The sequence below is a fragment of the Myotis daubentonii genome, chromosome X (assembly GCF_963259705.1).
Source record: "Myotis daubentonii chromosome X, mMyoDau2.1, whole genome shotgun sequence".
In the NCBI taxonomy this organism is placed as follows: domain Eukaryota; kingdom Metazoa; phylum Chordata; class Mammalia; order Chiroptera; family Vespertilionidae; genus Myotis; species Myotis daubentonii.
Genome location: NC_081861.1, coordinates 22,374,409 through 22,398,201, shown reverse-complemented (window position 1 = coordinate 22,398,201; position 23,793 = coordinate 22,374,409). Strand labels below are relative to the sequence as shown.

The 23,793-nt window shown below is 35.9% G+C and overlaps 1 protein-coding gene across 1 annotated transcript in view; it reads right to left on the bottom strand.

Moving 5' to 3' along the window:
* MCF2 (MCF.2 cell line derived transforming sequence) overlaps positions 1 to 23,793 on the bottom strand; it is a 94,866-nt gene that overhangs the window by 12,559 nt on the left and 58,514 nt on the right. Inside the window, 12 exon segments of the mRNA XM_059678633.1 lie at positions 930 to 996; positions 3,576 to 3,654; positions 4,747 to 4,839; positions 9,535 to 9,756; positions 10,424 to 10,549; positions 13,838 to 13,930; positions 15,180 to 15,272; positions 17,092 to 17,161; positions 17,269 to 17,384; positions 18,091 to 18,157; positions 19,635 to 19,723; positions 22,434 to 22,471. Of these exon segments, the coding sequence (XP_059534616.1) occupies positions 930 to 996; positions 3,576 to 3,654; positions 4,747 to 4,839; positions 9,535 to 9,756; positions 10,424 to 10,549; positions 13,838 to 13,930; positions 15,180 to 15,272; positions 17,092 to 17,161; positions 17,269 to 17,384; positions 18,091 to 18,157; positions 19,635 to 19,723; positions 22,434 to 22,471 (1,153 nt within the window).

Below are 23,793 nucleotides of genomic sequence, written 5' to 3'. Positions count from 1 at the left end.
ATCAGCTAATATAAAGTTAATTACTACATGAAATCTAAAGACTTCTATAATATGACAAAAGATTGAGTATTGTGAAGATAAAGACTTCTGCTGTGACTTTTAAATGTTTCTCTTAAAGCTCCAGATGAGCCAACATACTTTGCACCTGATTTTAGCTACCTCTGAAAGGTATGATGCAACAAAGAGAAAAGGTACTATTAATAAGTCATTCAATGATCCCTCTATCAGTCAGAGGATGCATGGTGGATTGGATTTCTGTGCTTAGGCTTTGGCATCAGTGTGGTGAATCTTTCTGCATATCTGTAAATGTTCTGTGGAAACTCCATTTTTTAGGATTCCTAGAGGCAAAATACAAGAACCGCATCTCTAAACCAGCACTCATCAGTGCTATCTTTTTTGACTGCTACCTTCCTCAAAGACTTCATGGTTGTGTCCAAGCATGGATCCCTCCAAGGATCAATACCTTATCTCTAACTACATAGAAAGAGAGACCAAGTCACCAGCAATTGGTTTCCATCTGGGACCACAAAGCTGTGGGCCAGTAGTGGCTGCCAATCCTTTACCATTCTTAAACTCTCTTTCTCCGATGAGATTGAAGATGTCCAAAAATACATTGAAGAGAAATCCATGCATGCAGCCACTGTTATGGTAAGCCTACCTGCCAGCTCCCCTCCATCCCCAATATACTGAGAACAAATTATTTGTAATTGTGTTTACCCCAAACTATTATATTATTTTTTAACATCAAGGACTATCAGTCTCCAAGTATAAGGACAGAACTGAGAAAAAGGTGTGCTTATGGAATGTGATGTGTTATTGCTAAAAGGGCAGGTAGTTTTTGTCTCAAATGCTTTAATTACATTGCTTCATGTTACATAGGGAAAATAAAAGATTGTGGGAGTAATGTTTCTTAAAGAATAATCACTTACTCATCATTCTGTTGAGAAGAAAGCTGGTCCTGTTCAGTTAACTGATTACGTTGCTGTTGTTGTTTAACTGTGGAATAAAAGAAAGTTTATATAAGCAACATTCAGAAGCCACACTTCTTCCTTCCTTGAAGACCAATGACTTGCATGCGTGCACACACATACCCATTCCCATTAAACTTCACAGACTTGAAATAACCAGAGAAAAAAACAGTCTGAATTTGGAATATGGAAGAGAACTGAACAATTTAATATTTCATTCAAGAAATTCGAGGAGAACCAAGATGGCGGCATAAGGTATATATCTATATGTGCCACCCCCCACAACCACATTAAAACTACACCTAAAACACAAAACGGCTATCATCCAGAACCATGGGAAAGCTGGCTGAGTGGAAGTTCTACAACTAGAAGGAAAGAAAAAAGCGCATTTAGACTGGGTAGGAGGTGTGGAGTCGCCAAGAGCAGAGGTACAGAGGCGCATGAAACGGGCTGCAACTGGGTGCACAGTTTTTTTCAATCAGAAGGAAGATACAAGCTCCTGACTTCACTGAACTTGTTTCCGGTGAGACTCTGGGGACCCACACTCCTATGGGGAGAAACTGGACTGTCTGGCAGCGGGTCGGAAAGCAAGGGTGGCTTTCCCGCAGAGCTTCTCACAGTGATCATTGTTATTGTGGGGGCGTGGGACTTGGGGACTCAGGGACGCAGAGACACGGAGGCACCAAGAAGCAGAGATGCGAAGTGATGTGGAGAGAAGCGAAGACACGGACAGACGTGGAGACGGAGACGCAGAGACCCGGAGACCCAGGGACGGCTGACGGCTGATGGCTGATGGCTGATGGACAGCCATCACTGTTTGCTCCGCCTGGGTGATTCTCTGAGACCCCACCCCACCCAATCTGTGCACAACGGCACAAATGAATTACCTGTCCTTTCGCAGCCTAACCTAACAAACTGCAGCTGGGTCAGAGAGCTCCAAAACTTCCAAACCACAAACAAAGAGGAGAAATCTGCAGATCTCGCTGTAGCTCCTGCTGTGTGAACTCACACAGTAGCTGACTTTACACCTCCTTGGAGATCTAGGAGCCAGTATACCCAGTGGTCAGATACCAGATTTCAACTCTTCACATCCATAAGTGACACAAGAGGCAGACTCAGTGAGCACCAAAGCCTCACTCAAGCAAGTTCTGCCCCCATAAGGGTGTCTCCAGCACAGCAGTTCTTCCACTATAGACACAGCGTGTCTTCGCAGTCAACTGGCCTGGAGGTTATTTCCTCCCAGGGATACCAACAGCAATCAAGGCTTAAATACAACAAGACTGTGCATCCAGCCCACAAAGGGGTACACCAAGAGTGTCCACCTCAGGTGATTGGGGAGGCTGAGCCACTGGGTCCAATAGGGCACCTACCACACAAAGCCACTCCGAATTATGGGGATGCCAAAAGAAGAGAGAGAACAAGATACTGAAAGCCTATTAGAAGAAATAATGACGGAAAACTTCCCCTACCTGATGAAAGAAATAGACTTACAAGTCCAGGAAGCGAAGACAACCCCAAATAAGAGGAATCCAAAGAGGACCACACCAAGACACATCATAATTAAAATGCCAAGGGCAAAAGACAAAGAGAGAACCTTAAAAGCAGCAAGAGAAAAAAAGTTACCTACAAGGGAGTACCCATACAACTGTCAGCTGATTTCTCAACAGAAGCCATGCAGGCCAAAAGGGAGTGGCAAGAAATATTCAAAGTGATGAGTAGCAAGTACCTACAACCAAGATTACCCAGCAAAGCTATCATTTAGAATTGAAGGTCAGATAAAGAGCTTCACAGACAAGAAAAAGCTAAAGGAGTTCATCACCACCAAACCAGGATTATATGAAATGCTGAAGGGTATTCTTTAAGAAGAGGAAGAAGAAGAAAAAGGTAAAGATAAAAATTATGAACAACAAAGCGACAACAAATATATATCTATCAACGAGTGAATCTAAAAATTAAGTCAATAAAAAAATCTGATGAACAGAATAAACTGGTGAATATAATAGAAGCGGGGACATAGAAAGGGAGTGGACTGACAATTCTTGGGGGAAAGGGGGTGTGGAAAGAGATTGGACAAAAATCTTACACCTATGAATGAGGACAGTGGCGGGGGGGGGGGGGGGTAAGGGCATGGGGTGGTGTGGGAACCAGGTGGAGGGAGCTATGGGGGGGGGGGGGAAGAGGAACATTTGTAATAATCTGAACAATAAAGATTTAGTTTTTTTTTTAAAAAAATGAAATTCGAGTATATTACTAGAACTACCCTTACCCCAACATTGCCAAACACTGATTACTTGAAGTCCTAAACAGTTGCTTCATGGTAAGGACTCAAAATTAACACAGTGAGTTTGATATGTTATTTCACAACTGCTTCTTAAGCACTAGAGTTCATTTTCTAGTGTAAAGTTCATTCTCCAAAATAGTTTAAACCCCATGAGTCTTGATCTCTTACTAGTTTAACAAGCCCTTTCATTACAAATAGTTTAAAGTAAATATCATTCCCATTCCCTATAAAAATTATCACAAAATCTGAGTCAATGAACTTTACTATACTTCTTCTTTTTTTTTTCTATACTTCTTGTTCTTAAAAAAATACTGGCTTAAATTTACCTGTCAGAAGTTCTTGCTGCTTCAGTAAAATATTTCTTATTTCTTTTAACCATATCATCTTCACATCTATATTTGAAGCCTAAAGATTTTTTAAAGGGGGAAGAAGAAGATATTTTTCTTCTAAAAAAAAGATACTTTATATTAAACCAATGCAATTAAGTTTATCAAATATGAACTGGAACATGAGTCCTGAACCACCATATTCAAACTCTAACATTTTGATTCTTCAAACTTCTAAGAAGCAAATAAGCAACCATCAAATTAGATGAAATAATAGTCAAAACCATTTTGAAACTGCCTTTAAATAATAACATTCACGATAAATATGAAATATAATATCAGTTATTTTTCTTTGTAGGAGGGTTCTTTTAAAATATAAATGTTTTATGTTTAATTTTTGTAAAATAAAACAAGTCCTACTGTTTCTGAAAAGACAAAATAGATTACTATTGCAGAGTAATCTTGATAACTGATGGCAGCAAGCAAGCTCCCTTAAATATCCTCCCTTTACTTAAAAGATACATTTGTTTAAAGATAGCAAGAAGTCTTATAACTAATTCAAGCCAAGAAAACATATTTTTATGAAATTATAATCATCTAGTACAGAATTAAAACAAAGAAAAAGCATTGGGCATTTTAAACAGATAACATCATGTTCACCTGTCACAAGTTGTGATACAAATAATTATTGAAATTACAACGTACTCTTAAATGTTCTCATTCCTCTACCCTTCACTCAAACAGGTTGGACCTTACAGCACATCTGGCCAGAGATTTAACCATAGTCTTCAGTAACACAGATCAAGTGTCTATCGTCACATTGCTCTGTCTTGTAATCAGGTACTCTCTGAGTGCCAAGCACAAGAGGAACTCAGAACTGTTATGAATGTGTAACTCTAGAAACCTGATGGGGAAAGAGAAGCACCTGCTAAGCTCTTGGCTATCAGCTATAGTTGATAAATCTCCTAGTGTGGTTTTGTGAAAACTTAAAGCCCTAGAAAGCACCATAGGCATGTGTTGTTTAAAAAAAAAAAGCCTGTTACTGAAAAAATGTTTAACCATACCAGAAAAAAATAATAACTAAATAATATTTAAGTGACCTACATGAAAGGAATGAGGCATTTTATAATGTAACCAAAATGATTTTTAGAAAAAATTTTAAATTACCAACCTGGACAATATAAATTTCCTCTTTCCCAGCATACCAGATTTCAAACTTGCGGTTATCTCCTTTTACATATTCAGTGATTCCAACTTCATCCATCTATAATATATGTCAAAATTTTCATAAGCATTTTGAATACGAAATTACATTAAACCTACCCCCATCATATTCTAAATAAAATTTCTCACTTGGGCAAAATACACATTTTATACTCAAAAAATATGAAATTATATGAAATGATATTTCAATCACAGACCTGAATATTTAAATGTTTTCAGTGAACTATGTGCTTATTGTGCAAATTGCATGCCCCATTCCAGTGATTGAACCAAAGGTTATATATCTGAACATTCAAGTAGTCCATCTAAGATTGAATTCTGTTATAAATTAACTGTATACTCTGAAAACAAATTATGTCAAAAAGAAGTAAAAGTAAGCAACATCTGTGTTAAAAGGTCATCCAACATTAATTTAAATAGTTATTTTTAACAACTATTTTGCAAAATAAGTTAACCTTACAACTTATTACTTATCTCCATAGAAATCCTATAAGTTACAAACATCTAATTTATGGGGTATGGGAAAACCATCCAGGTACACAAGGAGTCCCTCCAGTTCCACTATTCTCTCAGCCTTTCTAGAAAACAAATAATCTGTCATGGGAGAGTGATGTCTTTTTATAGCCAGTAAAATTTTTATATATAATATCCATTCCTTATCATAGTTTTTCTTGTCCTCCATATGATTGTGCAAAGCACAATCTCTTCCATTTTCATTCATTCTGTGCTGCTTATAGCACTGTTAATTCCATTTTGAGCAATTTTACTCCCTTTTACACACATTCTTCTTTAATCCCCTTCTCCCTCCTCTTTTCTTTCAATTCTTGTCCAGTTATCTAAAAGGAATATCTTACTTTCTGTTCCTTTTATGAGCCCTACAAATGACCCTATTTAGGGCTGATAAGCATTCAAAGTAATGCTAGTGAGATCTCCATATCAAGGAAAATAAAAAGGATTAAACTTAGAAATGAAATGTGACATATAAATTAAAGAGCCTGTGGCATCTACCCTGAATGTAGTCAGAAATTACTTTCTCAATGTCCAAAAATATCTTTATATTCCTATTCAATCACTCTAACCTACTTTTGCTTAAACATCAGAATTTAAAATAATATCATACTCAATGTCTATTTAAATTGACTTCGCTTCAATACATTACTTTGTCCCAATAGCATGATAAGATGGAAAGCACAAGGGCTTTGGAGCCCAAGAGGCTGGGATTGGAATTGCATCTCTACCACTTAATAGTTATGTTTCTTGGTGCAAGTTGCTTAACCTTTCTGAACTTAAGTTTCCTCAACTATAAAATGGGGAGAATACCTATTGCATAGAGTTGATATAGGATTAAATAACAGGCATTAAATGCTTTGGTCACACAATGAGCTTTGTAAAGTATGAGTTTGCTTTCTCAACTTCGTTACAACACATACAATGTATCATTATACATTAAATGAGATTTTTCCAAGTAACCCTAGAAATGTAACCATTATATTTATCAGACAATATTATTCTCAGTTCCAAATTACATGTATACAAAATATTGGTATACATTTATCAAGAACACACAAACTGGACAGCATACATCAAATAAATTAGAATGGTTGCTACAGGGGTAGAGAGGAGGCAAGTGTGGAGAATGGGGAGTAAAAAAGAATGAATGAAGGAAAGAAAGAAAGAATGAATGAACATGAACAGGCTTCCTACCTTGGTGTAGTGATTGAGAGCATAGACTATAAAGCAATCTGCCTGGGTCTGAAGCTGCACTGCACCAGCTATGTGCTCGTGTGTAAATTATCATTCTGGAACTTAGCTTTCCCATCCACAAAATTGGAATAATAGGTTACTAATAGTTCTCACTTATATAAAATTGTTATGTGGATCAAATGAGTTAACAATATTTATAAACACTCAGAACAATTCATAGCACATAGTAATCATTGTGTGCTATGTTATTTTTTTTAATAGATGATAGCCCTTGCCAGGGTGGCTCAGTTGGCTGAGCATCATCATCTTGTGCACCAAAAGGTCATCAGTCAGGGCATATACCCAGGTTGCAAGTTTTATCCCTAGTCCAGCAGGTGTGTACAGGAGGCAACAGATCCATGTTACTCTCTCACATCGATGTTTCTCTCTCTCAAAAAAAAAATCAATAAATACATATTTTTTTAAAAAAAATAGATGATAATAATAAATGCATGAACTGAAGTCTCTGAAGAACTCAAATCTCTTCATCTGACTAACCTCAAGGGACCTTTCTTTGCATAGAAAGGGCCAACTTAAAATATAGTACACAATTATTAGAAAGTACATTGTCAGGCCATGGAATTGCAGCTTGTTATAATGAAGTCCACTAACAGTGAGAAAGAAGTTGCTCAGCTATAGAGAGCATATGCATTGATACTCTCTACCTAGGGTAAGACTATGAAACCAGGAACCCATCATTTACCTAACACAATGTCTAGTAATGCTAGCAATTATTTAATTCTGGAATCTCATGATAGGTAAGGAAGAGGAAGTAAGCATAGTGTGGTTTAAGGAATAGCCTACTTCCATCTTTCTGTTAGAGGCATCACTATTATCCCAATAATCCTGGTCTAAATCCTTGCATGCATCACTGACTAATCTCTTTTATTAGCAATACTAGGTATTATTGGGGAACCAAAGAAAAATCACTCATTTTTTCCTTCAAATGTCAGGTATTTATTTCCTGTATCTAGTAGGTCAACATTCTAGCTACATTCCATTGAAATGTTTCTTGCATCTATCCCATTTTCTGTTTCCACGGTTACCATTATAGTTTGAATTCTCATGATTTCATTAACTCGCAATAGTCCCTACTTATTCTAATGTATTCTAGAAATATTCTGTTGTGACAAATTAAAGGTAACATGAAAATTCAATACAAACCAGAAACACTACATTCAGTATTAACTAGGTCACCCCACAAGTAAAGAGTTAACCAAATGGATTTAGGTAAAGTACCTTCCCAAGAAGAGGTCTGCACTCTGTCAATATCAGTTGTAAATTCTTAGTTCTCAACCAATGTTTATTAGAGACACAAAAGAACCTTGGAGATTTGGGGGTTTGAAGGTGGGTTGCTAATATTCAAGGAGCAATTGGGCATTTGTTATGAAAAAAAGTGAGAGTTTTAAAGAAGTTGTGACACTACTGTCAGTTTAGAAGTAAAGCAGGGGAAGAGGACAGTAGAAAGAAGTTGGAGACCTAACCCTGGCCAGGAACCTTGTTAGGAACAGCATGGAACTGGTAACCTTCGGAAGAGTCAAAAGCAGGGCCTGCTTATGTAGTAGCCTTCTGACACAAACACCTCAGGCCTATCTCAGGACACATTGCCTGTTCTCTTTATTACTGCTGAAAAAAATTTCATCAATTCTCAAATATATACAACAATGAAAGAATATGCTCATGAAAAATGACTTGTATGCTTGCATATGAGCATAATCAATGGATAGACAGTAGGGGGATGAGGGCATGTGCTAGGGGGTGGGAGTGGCCGGAGAGAGGTCAATGGAGAAAAAAAGAGACTCATGTAATATTTTAACAATAAAGAAACTTAAATTTAAAAAAAGAAAAATGACTAAAATGATTAGTGTAATAATTTTCTCTACTTTCCAAATTTTTCTATAGCAAATGATATATTGCTTTTACAATTTAAAACTTGAAAGATAAAACTAATTAGGTGTAAAAAAATCAAATTCACCAATTACAGATCCATGAGAATTGGAAGTTCCTCTTGTCAAACATCAGAACCAGCTGGGAATATCACTAGACTGCCTGTGACTCTCTCAAACATTATTGGTCTCATTTTCATACCAAACTAATATTAGACCAGAATGGTAGTTTGGGTTATAGGAGAGAAGAAAGTAATTTCAAAAGATAGGACAAGATAAGTATGGACAGGATTCAGCTGTAGGTGGGTTTGAATACTGAGGGAGATGCTAGGGAATGGAGGAGGGATACAAAAAGGAAGGCGGGGAAGGGCTAAGCACATTTCATTTTTAAAGTACCCCAAAGAAATAAATTTTTTCCTTATTGTCTCTTGTTATAAAAGCTCCCTGATACCAAGAACTCTACACAGTACCACCAGTAAGACTGCTCATGGAGGAGTCTGGGTCACTTCTCATTATTTCACACTATGCTCTGCAGGACACTAAGGAACCCCCTTAGGGACTGCTTAGGATTGGAGTGAGAGAGAAAAAGGATGGAGGCAAAGCTCTGCCCTGCCTCACTCATTTCAGGCAGAGAAGTTCTGCTTTACCTGACTTCTATATTAGACTTCTATTTAAGATTTTATAGATGGGAGAAGGAAAAATGGGTGAAGGGTATCAGAGGGAAGAAAAACTTCCAGTTATAAAATGAATAAGTCCTCAGGATGTAAGGTATAGCATGATGACTATAATTAATAATATTATGTTGCATATTTGAAAGTCACTAACAGTTCTCATCACAAGAAAAAAATTTAACTGTGTGGTGACAGATGTTAACTAGGCTTATTGTGGTGATCGTATCACAATACATACAAATATAAAATCGTTGTACATGTGAAACTAATATAATGTAATAGGTAAATTATACCTCAATTAAAAATATTGTTTAAACGAAGGGATGTACCACTAAAGTATAAAACCCATTCACTTGAACTGAAAAATTACACAAACTTAGATATATATATATATATATGAAAGAAAATTAGATTATGCAATTCAAATTGTCTTACTTTTAAAGAGCGCTTAAAACTGTATGACGGGTATTTATCAGAGCCTTGTCCACTTTCAACACGTCTTTTACAAAAAACAATGGCTTTTTCATACAAGAAAAGGTGCCGCTGCATTGGTTTGAATCTAGCAAAATCCTTCATTTTTGTAGCACCTTTTTTGTGTCCAGTCCAAACACTGAATGCACCCTGCATTATCATCTTGCCCAGCTCATTTAAGTTTCCCTAGAATGGAAAATCAAAACTCATTAGTACAAGGCAGAGCTACATTCAGATTCTTGACATCAACATTACAGTGTTTAGCTTGAACTACTAAAATCCTGATGCATAATTGATATAGTTTTTAGATTGTTTCATAACTTCTTACATTAAAACATGCCATGTGTCAAATAGTTACAAAATTACTATGGAGTATGACATCTAAAAGCTTCCTTTTCCCTGGCTTCATGTCTCCATTTGGAGGTAGTTTAGATAGGGAAACACTCATCTCTTCCTCAATCCTGATTGGCGCATGACACCTACCAGTCCAAGTTTCTCCACTGGGTGGAGCTACCTCTAAAGATTTTATCTTTTTCTTCCATACCTATCCTGGACTAGGACAAGGAGAAATACTGGGACAACAGGTCTCCTTAGAAGACCCAAACATTCCTTCTAGCAGGATCACACAAGGTCTGGATTTGGGGGTAGGCTTTTGGGGACAAAGGGAGTATCACAAATCAATTTGGCTGGTGATCTGAAGCAATTCTCCCCTTAGCATTATCAGTAATAATGCTGACATTTTGATCTCCATTTGTCTGCCTCTTCTTATTTCTCAATTGGTTCCAAAAGAGGAAGAAAGGTATGTGAACATGCTTACCCCCTAAAATTGTAACAACCATTGAAATCTACTTACAACATAGCCATTTATTGCAATCTGATGCATAGAGTCATTAACTGACTTCAGTAAATCCAGCATTGTGTCAAGTGCCACCTTTAATTGTTCAGATCCTTCACAGTCTTTACTATATTTTAATAGTTCCTGTAATTAGAAGTCAAGAATTAGACTTAATAGGAGGCAGATATTAATAGCTGGAGAAAATGAATAAAATTTCAGCCAACATGCTTCAACGAGGAGTTCAAAGATAATGTCACTTTTTTGAGTAGTTTCTTTCATATGCTATTTGTCACATTAATACTATATTTAATGACAATGTCAAAATTGGAGAAGAAATGGAATATTGCCTAAAATATAAAGTAAAGGACATTCAATGCTTTCAGTGCTGAAGAACAAAGTTTTTAGGACATACTAGAGATTAGTTTGTAAAGCAATCACATTTTTTGGTCCTCTACACACAAAAATTTACTTTTCTCCTTTATTGTTGAAAGTATTACAGATGTCCTCTTTGTTTGCTTGTTTCTTCCCCATTGACCTCCTCCACCCTGCACCAACTCCAGGCCTTCACCACTCTGTTGTCTGTGTCCCTGGGCTATACATAGAGCCTGCCTTCCCTCTGAAATTCATCAGTCTGCTTCATGCTTTTATGTTTTTGGATCTATTTTGTTCATCAGTTTATTTTGTTCATTAGATTCTACATATGAATGAGATCATGTGATACTTATCTTTCTCTAACTGGTTTATTTTACTTAGCATAATACCCTCCAGGTCCAACCAGGCTGTTGCAAATAGTAAGGCTTGTTTTGTTTTGTTTTTAAACTGCATAGTATTCCATTGTATAAATGAACCACAGTTTTGTTTTGTTTTATCCACTCATCTGCTAATGAGCCCTTGGGCTGTTTCCAGATCTTAGCTATTGTAAATTGAGCTGGTCTAAACATAGGGGTACACATATTCTTTCTGATTGGTGTTTCTGATTTCTTAGGATATATTCCTAGAAGTGGGATCACTGGGTCAAATGGCAGTTCCATATTTAATTTTTTGAGGTAACTCCATACTGTTTTACACAGTGGCTGCACCTGTCTGCATTCCCACAAGAGGTGTATTAGGGTTCCCCTTTCTCCACATCCTTGCCAGCACTTGTCATTTGTTCATTTGTTGATGATTGTCATTCTGACAGGTGTGAGGTCATTGTCATTTTAATTTGCATTTCTCTGATGATTAGTGACTTTGAGCACTTTTTCATAAGTCTCTTGGCTTTCGTATGTTCACTTTAGAGAAGTATCTATTTAGGTCCTTTGCCCATTTTTTAATTGGATTGTTTGTCTTCCTTTTGTTAAGTTGTATGAGTTCCTTATACATTTTGGAAAGTAACCCTTTATCAGATGTATTATTGGCAAATATGTTCTCCCATGCAGTGGGCTCTATTTTCATTTTGCTGATGGTTGCTTTTGTTGTACAGAAGTTTTTTATTTTGATGTAGTACCATTTGTTGATTTTCTCCTTAGTTTCCTTTGCCCTAGACCAGTGATGGCGAACCTTTTGAGCTCGGCGTGTCAGCCTTTTAAAAAACCCTAACTTAACTCTGGTGCCGTGTCACATATAGAGATTTTTTGATATTTGCAACCATAGTAAAACAAAGATTTATATTTTTGATATTTATTTTATATATTTAAATGCCATTTAACAAAGAAAAATCAACCAAAAAAATGAGTTCGTGTGTCACCTCTGACACGCGTGTCATAGGATCGCCATCACTGCCCTAGACAGTGGTGGGCAAACTGCAGCTCGCAATCCACATGCGGCTCTTTGGCCCCTTGAGTGTGGCTCTTCCTAAGTCTTAGGAGTACCCTAATTAAGTTAATAACAATGTACCTACCTATATAGTTTAAGTTTAAAAAATTTGGTTCTCAAAAGAAATTTCAATCATTGTACTGTTGATATTTGGCTCTGTTGACTAATGAGTTTGCCGACCACTGCCCTAGGAGATGTATCTGTAAACATATGGCTATGAGAGATGTCTGAGATTTTTCTGCCTATGCCTTCTTGTAAGACTTTTATGGTTTCATGACTTACATTTAAATATTTTACCTGTTTTGAGTTTATTCTTGTGTATGGTGTAAGTTGGTGGTCTAGTTTCATTTTTTTGCATGTACCTGTCCAATTTTCCCAGCACCATTTATTGAAGAGACTGTCTTTACTCCATTGCATGCTCTTGCCTCCTTTGTCAAATATTAATTGAACATAATGGCTTGGGTCAATTTCTGGGTTCTCTGTTCTTGTGCTTTAGGGTGTTTTGAGTACACTGGTTTTGTAGTATAACATGGTATCTAGTATTGTGATTCCTCCAACTTTCTTCTTCTTAAGATTGCTGAAGCTTTGGGGGGTCTTTTTTGGTTCCATATAAATTTTTGTAGTGTTTGTTCTAGATCTGTGAAATATACCATTGGTATTTTAATAGGGATTGCATTGAATTTATAGATTGCTTTGGGTAATATGGACATTTTAACAATGTTGATTCTATAAATCCATTAACATCATATATTCTTCCACTTGTTTATATCTTCCTCTACCTCTTTTTTCAACGTCCTATAATTTTCAAAGTATAGGTCTTTTACCTCGTTGGCTGAGTTTATTCCTAAGTATCTTAATTTTTTGTTGCAATGGTAAATTAGATCGTGTGTTTTTTTTCATTTCTCTTTCTGAGAGTTCATTATTGGTGTATAAAAATGTCATCGATTACTGGGTGCTAATTTTGTATTCCGCTACTTTGCTGAATTCATTTATTAAATCTAGTTTTTATGGAGTCTTTAGGGTTTTCTATGTATAATATTATGTCCTCCTTTCCAATTTGGATGCATTTTATTTTTTCTTCTTGTCTGATTGCTATGGCTAGGACTTCCAGTACTATGTTGAATAAGAGTGCTGAAAGCGGACATCCTGGTCTTGTTCCTGTTCTTAGGGAAAATGGTTTCAGTTTTTGCCCATTGAGTATGACGCTGTGAAAATACATTTTAAAACAAGCTATGCTGTATTTACACATCACACAATTCACATTACACAAGGGGTGTGCCATCTTCACTTTCCATTGAGAAGACTCATGTTAAATGCAGTTGCAAAACTCTAAGAAATATTTGCTTAGTTCTTCTTAACAGTAAAAATTCTGTAGTAAATGTTATAAATATGTCAATGTACATGTATGTACAGTTAAACAGCTAAAGAGACACCAGATATTCTCAGCTTTACATCTATGCTTCCAGCACTTGCATAGCCAGTGAACCGAAGGAACACACTGCGCTGATCCTACTGCTAAACCTAGCCTTTCTAGTCAATGAGTCTACCTATTTCTAGTGTTTTCTAGTCTTCTAATCCCTTTTCATGACTTTAGCACATCTGACCCAAAGTAAATAGACAAATGCTTAATGTACTTACCTTCAACAGTAACTGATATTTAGTGAGTCGCTGCACTGGTTTAAGTAAATAGGAATCCAGACCAAGTCTGTGTTTTAATTTTCTTTGACATTCCTGTGATAAAATATATTGTCAATGAATTTAAATGAATACATAGTCCTGTGAAAACACCAAGTGTTCATTGATTAGACCCAATGATGGCAGGTTTCTTACATCAGAAGGAAAATTTACCAGAAGAAATTGATGTTACATGTGGTATGACCATTAGAGGCAGCATATTTGAAAAACTACAGTAAACATTATTTCAAGGATTTGTGAGGTAGAAAATTCAAAATTTCAAAGACTAAAATATTTATGTATAAATTCACATTGATGTGGAATGTTCAAAAGGTGAGAAAGCAACAAATGACCATAGATGAACATTACTAAAAAGTTCTTCAAAAGCCCTAACCGGTTTGGCTCAGTGGATAGAGCATCTGCCTGCGGACTCAAGGGTCCCGGGTTCGATTCCGATCAAGGGCATGTACCTTGGTTGCGGGCACATCCCCAGTGGGGGGTGTGCGAGAGGCAGCTGATCGATGTTTCTCTCTCATCGATGTTTCTGACTCTCTATCCCTCTCCCTTCCTCTCTGTAAAAAATCAATAAAATATATTTTAAAAAAATTTTAAAAAAAAGTTCTTCAAAATATCCAAGAAAATTAACAGAAGGTTCAGCTCCACAGGCCAAGGCCCAGAAAAGAAATACATTATACAGAATATAAATCAGATTGGGCATGAAAAGAAGTTTTTTTAGTATCACAAGAAAAATCCAGCCCTCGTTAACTGGGTATATTCCCTGCCACTATAAATATAAGCGTCATAACTTTGGGTCCTGGGAACATTGTAGGGTCTCAATAAGGTCAAGATGGGGGCTGTATAGGATGAAATGTGTGTTTAGGAAGTGCAGAATACAAAAGAAGTGGAAGAGGTTATACCTATGTAAGATTCAGGACCCCCATCTGGATATGGATAAAACCCAGTATATAATCTAATTCAAACAATTATCAACCCTAACCCATGTTGGGAAACAGCAACATAAGCATGATATTGAAGATTTAGAGGTAAATACCAAAAGAAGTAGCTAAAAGAGCTAAAAGTGGTTGCCTCTGGGGAGCAGCATAAATGTGGTTGTGTGTACGTGTACATGTGTGCATATGTGTATGTTTGGGGGAGGGTAAAATTGCTTTTTAATCAATATATGTATATGCTGATTAAAGTACTTAAAGTACTTTAATTTATTTAAAGTAGAAAATGAATTTATAAATAAGAAATATCCCAGTATCTTTCAGAAAGAATATATCCAAAGCCTGAATAATTACTATACCTGGAAAAAAGCACATTCTGAATACTTCTTCCAAATTGCCTCTGAGCTGGGTTTATTCTGACAATATTTTGCATACATCTGAAAATCAGTTTTCTGTGATAAAAGCAAGTTCAAATGTATTACCAATTATGAACAATGTACTTTTCTTATCGAGAAAGTAAGAGCAAGAGTGAGTGTGGCTAAGCATTATAGGGAATACGGCCTAAAGTGCTGCCACACTGGCAGCTGGTCGGGAACCCTCTTTATAGTCCAAGAACAGCATGTCCATCTGAACAGGTAGAGGAACACATAATTATCCAAGTAATTTCACAGCTTCTACTTACCAAGTTTGAGAGTTAGAGGGAGAAAAGCCTTCTCTGAATGAACTATAAAAGCAGACTCATATTTTCACAACTGAGCTAATAGGGTACCAAGAAATATGCTCTTCCTATGGTGTTAGTCACTCAATTTCCTGGTGAGTGAATTTGTAGCTAAATTCCAAGGTCCTTGATTTATCATTGAGACATATCATTGTACCATGACCCATTAGACATCTGCCCATGCTATTCTCTCTCCCTGGAACCATCTTTATTTGAGCCTTATCTAATGGGATGCCTCTTACTCACTCTTTAACATTCATCTCATGAGTCATTTTTTCTATAAAGCCATTATTTATATCTCCAGTCTATGTAAGATTCACTTCTTCTTGGCCCCTATAGGATCATTTGTCTATCTCCAACATAGCACAACTCACACTATAAACAATGGGTTCCCATTTTTCTCTGTGAATATGGTAGTCGTGGGCTTGGTACCCACATAGCCTAGCACAGTGGTTGGCACATAGTACGTTCTTAGTAAATGGCTGTTAAATGAATAAACATGTCAAAAAGCATGTATTAAACTACAACTGGTTACCAAGGACTCTGCTAACCTTATGAAAGATGCTAGTACAAAGATATGTAGGATATGGACCCTGCCTCAATAACTTTTCCGTCAAGTGGAGAAAGAATTCATGAATATATGTAAAGATGCATAGTAAATGTAAAATCCCCAATGAATACCATGGCCATTAAGTCTCACTGGAATCCAAAGGAAAAAGATACTGCTGTTGCTTAGGGGAAAATATGGGCATCATTTAAATGTGTTTCAATTTAGGATATGTTGAGAAAGGTAATAACCCAAATTTCTTTCTTAACCTTATTATTTTCTCAGTCCATAAATACTTTCTCAGATATATATTAGGAAGCTTTCAATAATCTCCACTATCCAATTGACTCTCAAATTAAGACAGAACTGATATTTCAGAAACAGGGAGAACTAGATAAACAGAGAATATTCTGAGAGGAAACTCTAATGGAAGAGAGTATGATTACAAAACTTGAGAAATCAACTGTATTAAGTACACTCTTGGGACATGGAGCAATGAGCCTCCCTGAATGATCTAATAGAATAAAAAAACAGCTCTCTGTGTTGCAAAGTTCCTGTGATAGATGCCTTGGGTCTGAAAGCCAGACTACATTTGATTCTACTAAGATTTCACATGTATTAGAGGGGAATACCAAGGCATCTCAGGCTAAAAATTAACCAAGCCAAGAATGGTTGTGCTAAGATGATTCCTAACTCTCACATCTTCATAGTTTGGATGGTCCTTGGACTCCTGGGATCACCCAGGGGTCAGTGGACACAAGCTGAGCCATTGAAGCATTTGCTAGCACAGAACACAATGGCCATTTGCATGCTCTCGATATCCTATTGCACCAGTTTCTGTAACAAAACCTGGTTTAGCATTAAATACTTGCTCGAGTGATGTCTCCTCTAAAAATATAAAGGCGTAAAGAACAATACCTACCTTGTCTCTAAATCTGTTCTTATAAAATTAGCTGCTATTTTGGTGATCCATATTTATATATTTTTAAATAATAATTGAACTAACCCTTTCCAGGAAACAATGTCCGACTCTTTCTGGAGCATCAATGCAATTTTCCAGACTGCTCATGAAAAGGCTATGAAAATTTCAGAGAAAAAAATAATATGTTTATGGGAAATAAATTGGTAAATAACTCTTTAAATAATATCATGAAAAATAAAATTCAATTCAGCAATTACATACTTGCTATGGAATTCATATATTTCTGCCATATTTCCAAAGAGAATATCCTTTTTATTTCTCAGGAGAGGTGGCATAAGATCAAACATCTCTGGATTATCCATCTCTGCTTTATAGCCCTACCCAAAATAAAAAAATTTATTCAGTTAAAAAAAGGTTCACATTAACAGTTGATTGGCCCACCAAAGGTGTATGTACAACAAAATGTATAGGGTATTAGTGGGTGAAGCTGCTTGTAATTTTAACATTAAACCTTCTATTTCCCAAAACTATACATTATCATTATTTTTTAGAAAGTAGGACAAGGAAGTGAAGGTTTTCTACTCAATGGGTAAAATAAAATGATAGCTCATTGGCCTTCAGGGTACTTTATAGTATAGGAAACAAAATAGAAACCAAGTATAAAAAATTATATTATAGGTCATTAACTTCTACTTAAGCTAGCAATAAGTGTTTAGGTTTTTCAGATCAAATTCATACTATGACACTTGTATGAAATGAATGTTTTTCTCCGAGTTTTAGATCTTTATATCACAGTCTCTAAATAGTACCATGGGAATAATTAGAACCATCTGCTGTATCACTAAGAGAACAGCTTCTCTCCTCTATAATACATTCTGAATCCACAATTCTTACTCCTGAGGGAGAACCTGAATACACACATCTGACAAACATGCAGTCTCAAGCCATAGCAGAAATACCCACTGCTGCCATGTGACAATCAAGGAAGTATGCGGGAAGAGAAGACTGCCCTAAACACTTCCTAACAGATGTAGCAGGGGAGCATTCAGGAAAAGATGGGAAAATACAATTTGACGCCCTTACCAACAAAACAGTAAACAGCTCGCGAACATAAATCTTCTCAGTCTGTATTAGTTCATTTAGGACATGGCTAAAATGAAAAGATCATATTTATCAATTATTTTATTGTTTTAGAATTGCATTGCAATATTTCAGTTATCATTATAAATTGTCTAATGTAAAAGTTGTTAATCACAGGAACTACCAATAGTTTTGGTTTATTATCAAAATATAAAATTAATTCTATGGTTTCTAGAATAAGTACCACCACAAGATTCTAAAATATATTTAAAAGAATGGGGAGAGGCGCTCAGGACTTATTTTTAAATGGGGGGGGGGGGGAAGAAACACCTTTATTTCTAACTCATTAAGTTTAAGAATCAATTTACTAAAACCTCACAAACTCTAATCCCCAAAATCTGGGAAATACTTTTGGGGAGGGGGGCAACACAGTTTCTTAGTTATAGTTCCCTCTCTATCTCCCTCTCCCTCAAAAAGAAATATTAGAATTTTAGGCATAATTTTTCCTTTTTCCCAGTAATGTTCTGATATTTTTCAAAACATTAAGTGGATTTATTATACTGGGTTTCCCAAGTATAAATCATACATAAGTTTCTGTAGTAATTTTGATTACTAGCACTTTATAATAAAACTCGAGGCCCAGTGCACGAAATTCGTGCAAGAGTAGGCCATTCTTCCCCCGGCTGCCGGCACCAGCTTCCCTCTGGCCACCAGCAGGCAGCTGGACCCAGACTTCCCTCATAGCCCTGGCTTTGTCTGGAAGGTCAAATTAGCATATTATGCTTTTATTATTATTGATACATTTTTCCTTCCAAAGCAATTTACAATTGACATTGTATTTAAAATTTGTTTCCTCACTCCCCACTATAAGTAATCCTTTTAATTTAACTTCTATCTTTATCCTCTTTTTTATGTTTTACCTTTTAATCATTAACCTTTAAAAATCTTTAATACACATACACACACACAGGGTGGGGCAAAGGTAGGTTTACAGTTGTTAATATGGAAAATAATGCAATCAATAAATAATAATATAAGCACAAACTCTGTGTTTTGTGTACTCACAACTATAAACCTACTTTTGCCCCACCCTGTATGTGTCTAAATATATCTTGCTCTAAATACTGGCTACTTACAACTCTATGATATAAAATTTAAAAGGTGAATATACTCATCTCTGGAATGTTAACAGAATACTATAAAAGTGAATAAAACTGATTATTAACATGTACAAAATAACATTGTATATATACATAATCCTTCGTAGTTTTTGGAACACTGTCCCATTCACTCTGACCTCATTTACAAAAGAGGATACTAATATTCTGTAAAGGTCTAGTTAATTTTCAAGTCACATAAACAGAGCATATATATGTTAACCAGGTCTAAATGCAAGACTTTTGATACTTCATCTAGTGTTCTTTTCATCAAATCTTGTATAACCCCATACTGTGAACTCCAAATCCCAAACATGTTCGCCTTGGACACTGAATCAGTGACTCCACTGAATAGATAGTATATGTGTCTGTTAATAAATTTTAAAATACTTCTTTAAAACATCCAAGGTATTGTTATTGTTCAAACTGGAGGATGGACCAGAACTTCTCTTCTCCAGACAATCATGCACCACTTCAATCTGAAATGATGAAAATAAGTTAAATTAGCATCTAAGTAGGTATAGTTCTTGTTCAAAAAAATCTGGCTCAAATTAAGTTTTCTCTAGGTCCAAACTATGTAGATAAATTGAAAAATAACCCTATGATTATTTGTTCTTTCAGATATAACTCTGATATGTACTATTAAAAAAAAAACATTTGAGTTGCCTAAGAGGGCAGATTTAAGATAATAATTAGAATTTGCTTTATATATTAAGTAATGTTTCATTTATTTGTCACTTTGGGAAAATGAGGTTAATTCATAAAAAGCTTATTGTGCAAATAACTGAAGTTTATTTACTGAAGAACTAAAATGGCTTGTCAACCTTAATGTTTAAAGATTTTTTTATTGATTTTTTTTTTTTTAGAAAAGAAGGGAGGGGAGGGGGGAATTAGGGAGGAAGAAAGGGAGGGAGGGAGGGATGGAGAGAAAGAGAGAGAGAGAGAGAGAGAGAGAGAGAGAGAGAGAGAGATCCACTTCCTCCTGCATGCCCCCTAGTGGGAATACAAAACCAGGCACATGCCCTCACTGGGAATTGAGCTGGCAACCCTTGGTGCATGGGAGGACGCCCCACCAACTGAGTCACACCAGCCAGGGCTCAACCTTAATGACTTTTTATGGAAACCTTTCTAGGAAATATTACATGAATCCTTGAATTCTTTAACCCAGGATACAGAACATTGTTGATCCTTTTCATATTCACTCAGTGGCATCAATCATGAACATAAATGATATGATAAAATCTAATGATATACTCCAGGGCTAGTAAAATGTGCAGATATGTCTATTGTTTCTTGAAATGACTGTTGCCTGTTCATCTGTCTCTGCTCTCTGCCACATGTCAGTTGTTGCTATAAGTGATCTCCCTGATCCTAAACTGCTAACTTATTTGCAGACTCTATGGGACTTGGGCTACCTTACTGAATCAACTGCATGAGATTTATCACAAAATTAGCATTTTGCTCTTCAGAAGCATCTGAAGTATATTTCAGGGATCCTGGTTGTATTGAACAGCTGAGATGAGCAAAAGCCCTAACCTCCAAGTAATGTAACAACTGGAACCCCAAATCAAGTATGAGATCTATCAGCTAAAATGTATTTCCACAGAATATGACCTACTTATTAAAAATACAGGTGGAAAGGAACAAACACTTATTGACTATAAATGTTTTCTCTTCAGAAGCATCTGAAGTATGTTCCAGGGATCCTGGTTGTGCAGGCACAGTCCTAGGTCCGAAACACACATCATTACATCAAATCCTCACAGCAATTTAGCATGCTATGGCATACTTATCCCCATTTAACACATGGGAAAACTGAGGCTCAGAGACGTTTAGCAACAGGGCCAAGGTTCATACCTTGTAAGTAATGAAACAGAGTCAAGCCCATGGTCTGTCCCTATTATCATGCTCCCTCTTTAAGAGCGTGCTTTGATTTATGTCTGCTCAATGTACCAACTGTTATCATTTTAATGCTATAATTAGGACTGAAAATACTGCACACTCCACTTATCAGATAAGTATGCATTATTTACTTTTAAAGAATTTCTGAAATACAAGTTTTTAAAGTTCTGAAACATAAATATCTACTTTTAAATACATAAAGATTGTGCAAATTGATGTGAAGTGGAAGAATGTGTGCATTTTGCAAACTAGTTCACCAGCAACAAATCTCACCGAGAAAATGTACAGAGCCACACAGCCTCCTATTTTCTCCTGCAACTGAATAAATACACACAGTGGAATGCTAAGGTAGTTATGAGTTAAAACTAGAACCGAAAGACATGTAGGACAATGAAATTTGGCATTCATCCTGTTTCCTTCTTGGACCAGAAGTTGTGGCTACATAACATGATAACCAGGCATGGTATGTAGGTTATTCACTAGCCTGTTAATAATTGTATAAAAGCCTTAGAACACTACCATACACCACATATTTTTCAAAGCACTTCACAAATATTAGAATATTTTATTTTTATACTAACTCCATAATGAGGGTATCCTATTGTTATCCCCATTTTACAAATAAGGAAACTGATTTCCGAGAACTTACCCAAGGTTATACAGCCAAGTGATGCAACTGGGATTAAAAGCCAGGCAGTCTGGCTCTATAACCTGTATCACTATGACAAACAGCCGGTTGGCAATATATTCTTGTCTTTATTTACCATCAAGAACACACAAAGAAAATGTAGGGCATTGCAATTATGATCAGGCTACTCTCTGAAGATACCAGAATATCATGGATAACTGAGAAGAAATCATGTATTTGTCAAGAAATGAATAGATGTCTTTTTCAGCCCAAAGTATGGTCCATTAGAACCTGTCCTTTACCCATGCTTCTTACTTGCAGGACTGGAATTACTTATGAAAGAAATCCCCCTTTATAAAAATGTACATCACTTATTTATGATTATTGAAATGGGGTACGGGGAACGAGATGCTGGAACATACATGAGATATTCTACAGAAATTATTTTGAATTTGACCCAAGATTTGAGAAACTACTCATTCATCTGGGAATATGCCAGGACTGCAATTAGACACAATGCAGCATCAGCTTTTCCTTTTAGATTAAATAGGCTTTCAAAAACACAATGGTTGAGTGATTAAAAATATGGTTTTAAGGCCCTATACCTATTCTGGAACTACAGTAATAAAGCCAGCTTTGAATTAATTAATGATATTTACTTTTAAGTTGCTCTGATTTTGTTTCCAAGTCTTCTTCCCTGGGAGAGAAATGTGAAAATATTTCAGACCAGAGTGAAAATCAACACTTACATGCATGTTTATTAAACAGAAAGATAGTAATATTACAATGTGTTTATATCAGTATTTTTAAAATCACACTATACAAAACACTTGAATGTTTAAATTTAGCTATATGATCTCAACTTCTTATTGAGTATACTTTTGCCATGTATCAACCCATTTTCTCCTTCATGAAACATTCACTTGATTGCCAAGCAAGCATGAAGCTGAGTGACAGTACACATAAATTATTTGTAGATGTGGTGTTCATCTTGACACATAAGCATTTAATTAGATTGTACCTCACTAATTAACTGGGTCAAAAAGTTTTGAGAAAAATCTAAACTTAAGTAATAATTACAGCATTTATTTGGCACTTACAATATGCCCACATTCTTGTAAACGCTACACAGGCATTTTCTTTTTCAAACCTCAAATCACCTTAAGAGATAAGTACTACTTCTATCCCCATTTTAAAGATACGTAAGTAAGGTTACTAGCTTGTGCAAAAGCAGAGGTGGTATTCAAATCTAAATTGTCTACTATCAGAATCTGTTTCTAACCACTATATAAAACAACATGTCTGAAGCATGTTAAGGTGCTAAAACGAAACAAACCAAAAAACAACTTCATCAAAATTCCAAACTTTAATCTTTCTGTTCTTCCTGTTTAATCTTTCTTTTTCTTTCTGCTTAATCATTCTCTTCTGTTTAAAAAGGGTGAGCCCCTATATTGTTATGCAAGGAGTCCAGATGTTCTGACAAAGCCCAGTGCCTGGTCCACTCAAAGACTAGGTCATTTAAGCTCCTAATTCTCAGGGCTGCTGAAAAGGCTGCCACCCACACAGGCTTTGTAGGTCTCTCTTCTCCATGGAAGGAACATACTTTATGTCTTTTCCTCCTCAGCAGGAGCCATTGCAAGGCACACTCAGGGAAAGGCTATTATGCGGTTATGTTCTCTAAATTTTATACTTTCATTTACTTAAAAATGCATTATATGTTTTTAGGTTTATATAATCATATATATAAATATAAATTAGGCTTACTGGCAATTATTATATAAAATCAATTTCTCAATAAATACTGATGTCCATCACTTTAAAGACACTTGATATAGAGATCTGAACTTATTTACAAAGGTAAATTAGGGATGTTCACTAACTAGCTGTACTAATTAATTCTTAGCAAATACATGAAGAGATGAAAAAGGAGTATTTACAAAAGAAATGCATTTTTTTCTGAAAAGCAATGTAGATGAATTCATTCTTTTAACAATGTAAGTATGTATAAAACTTATTGAG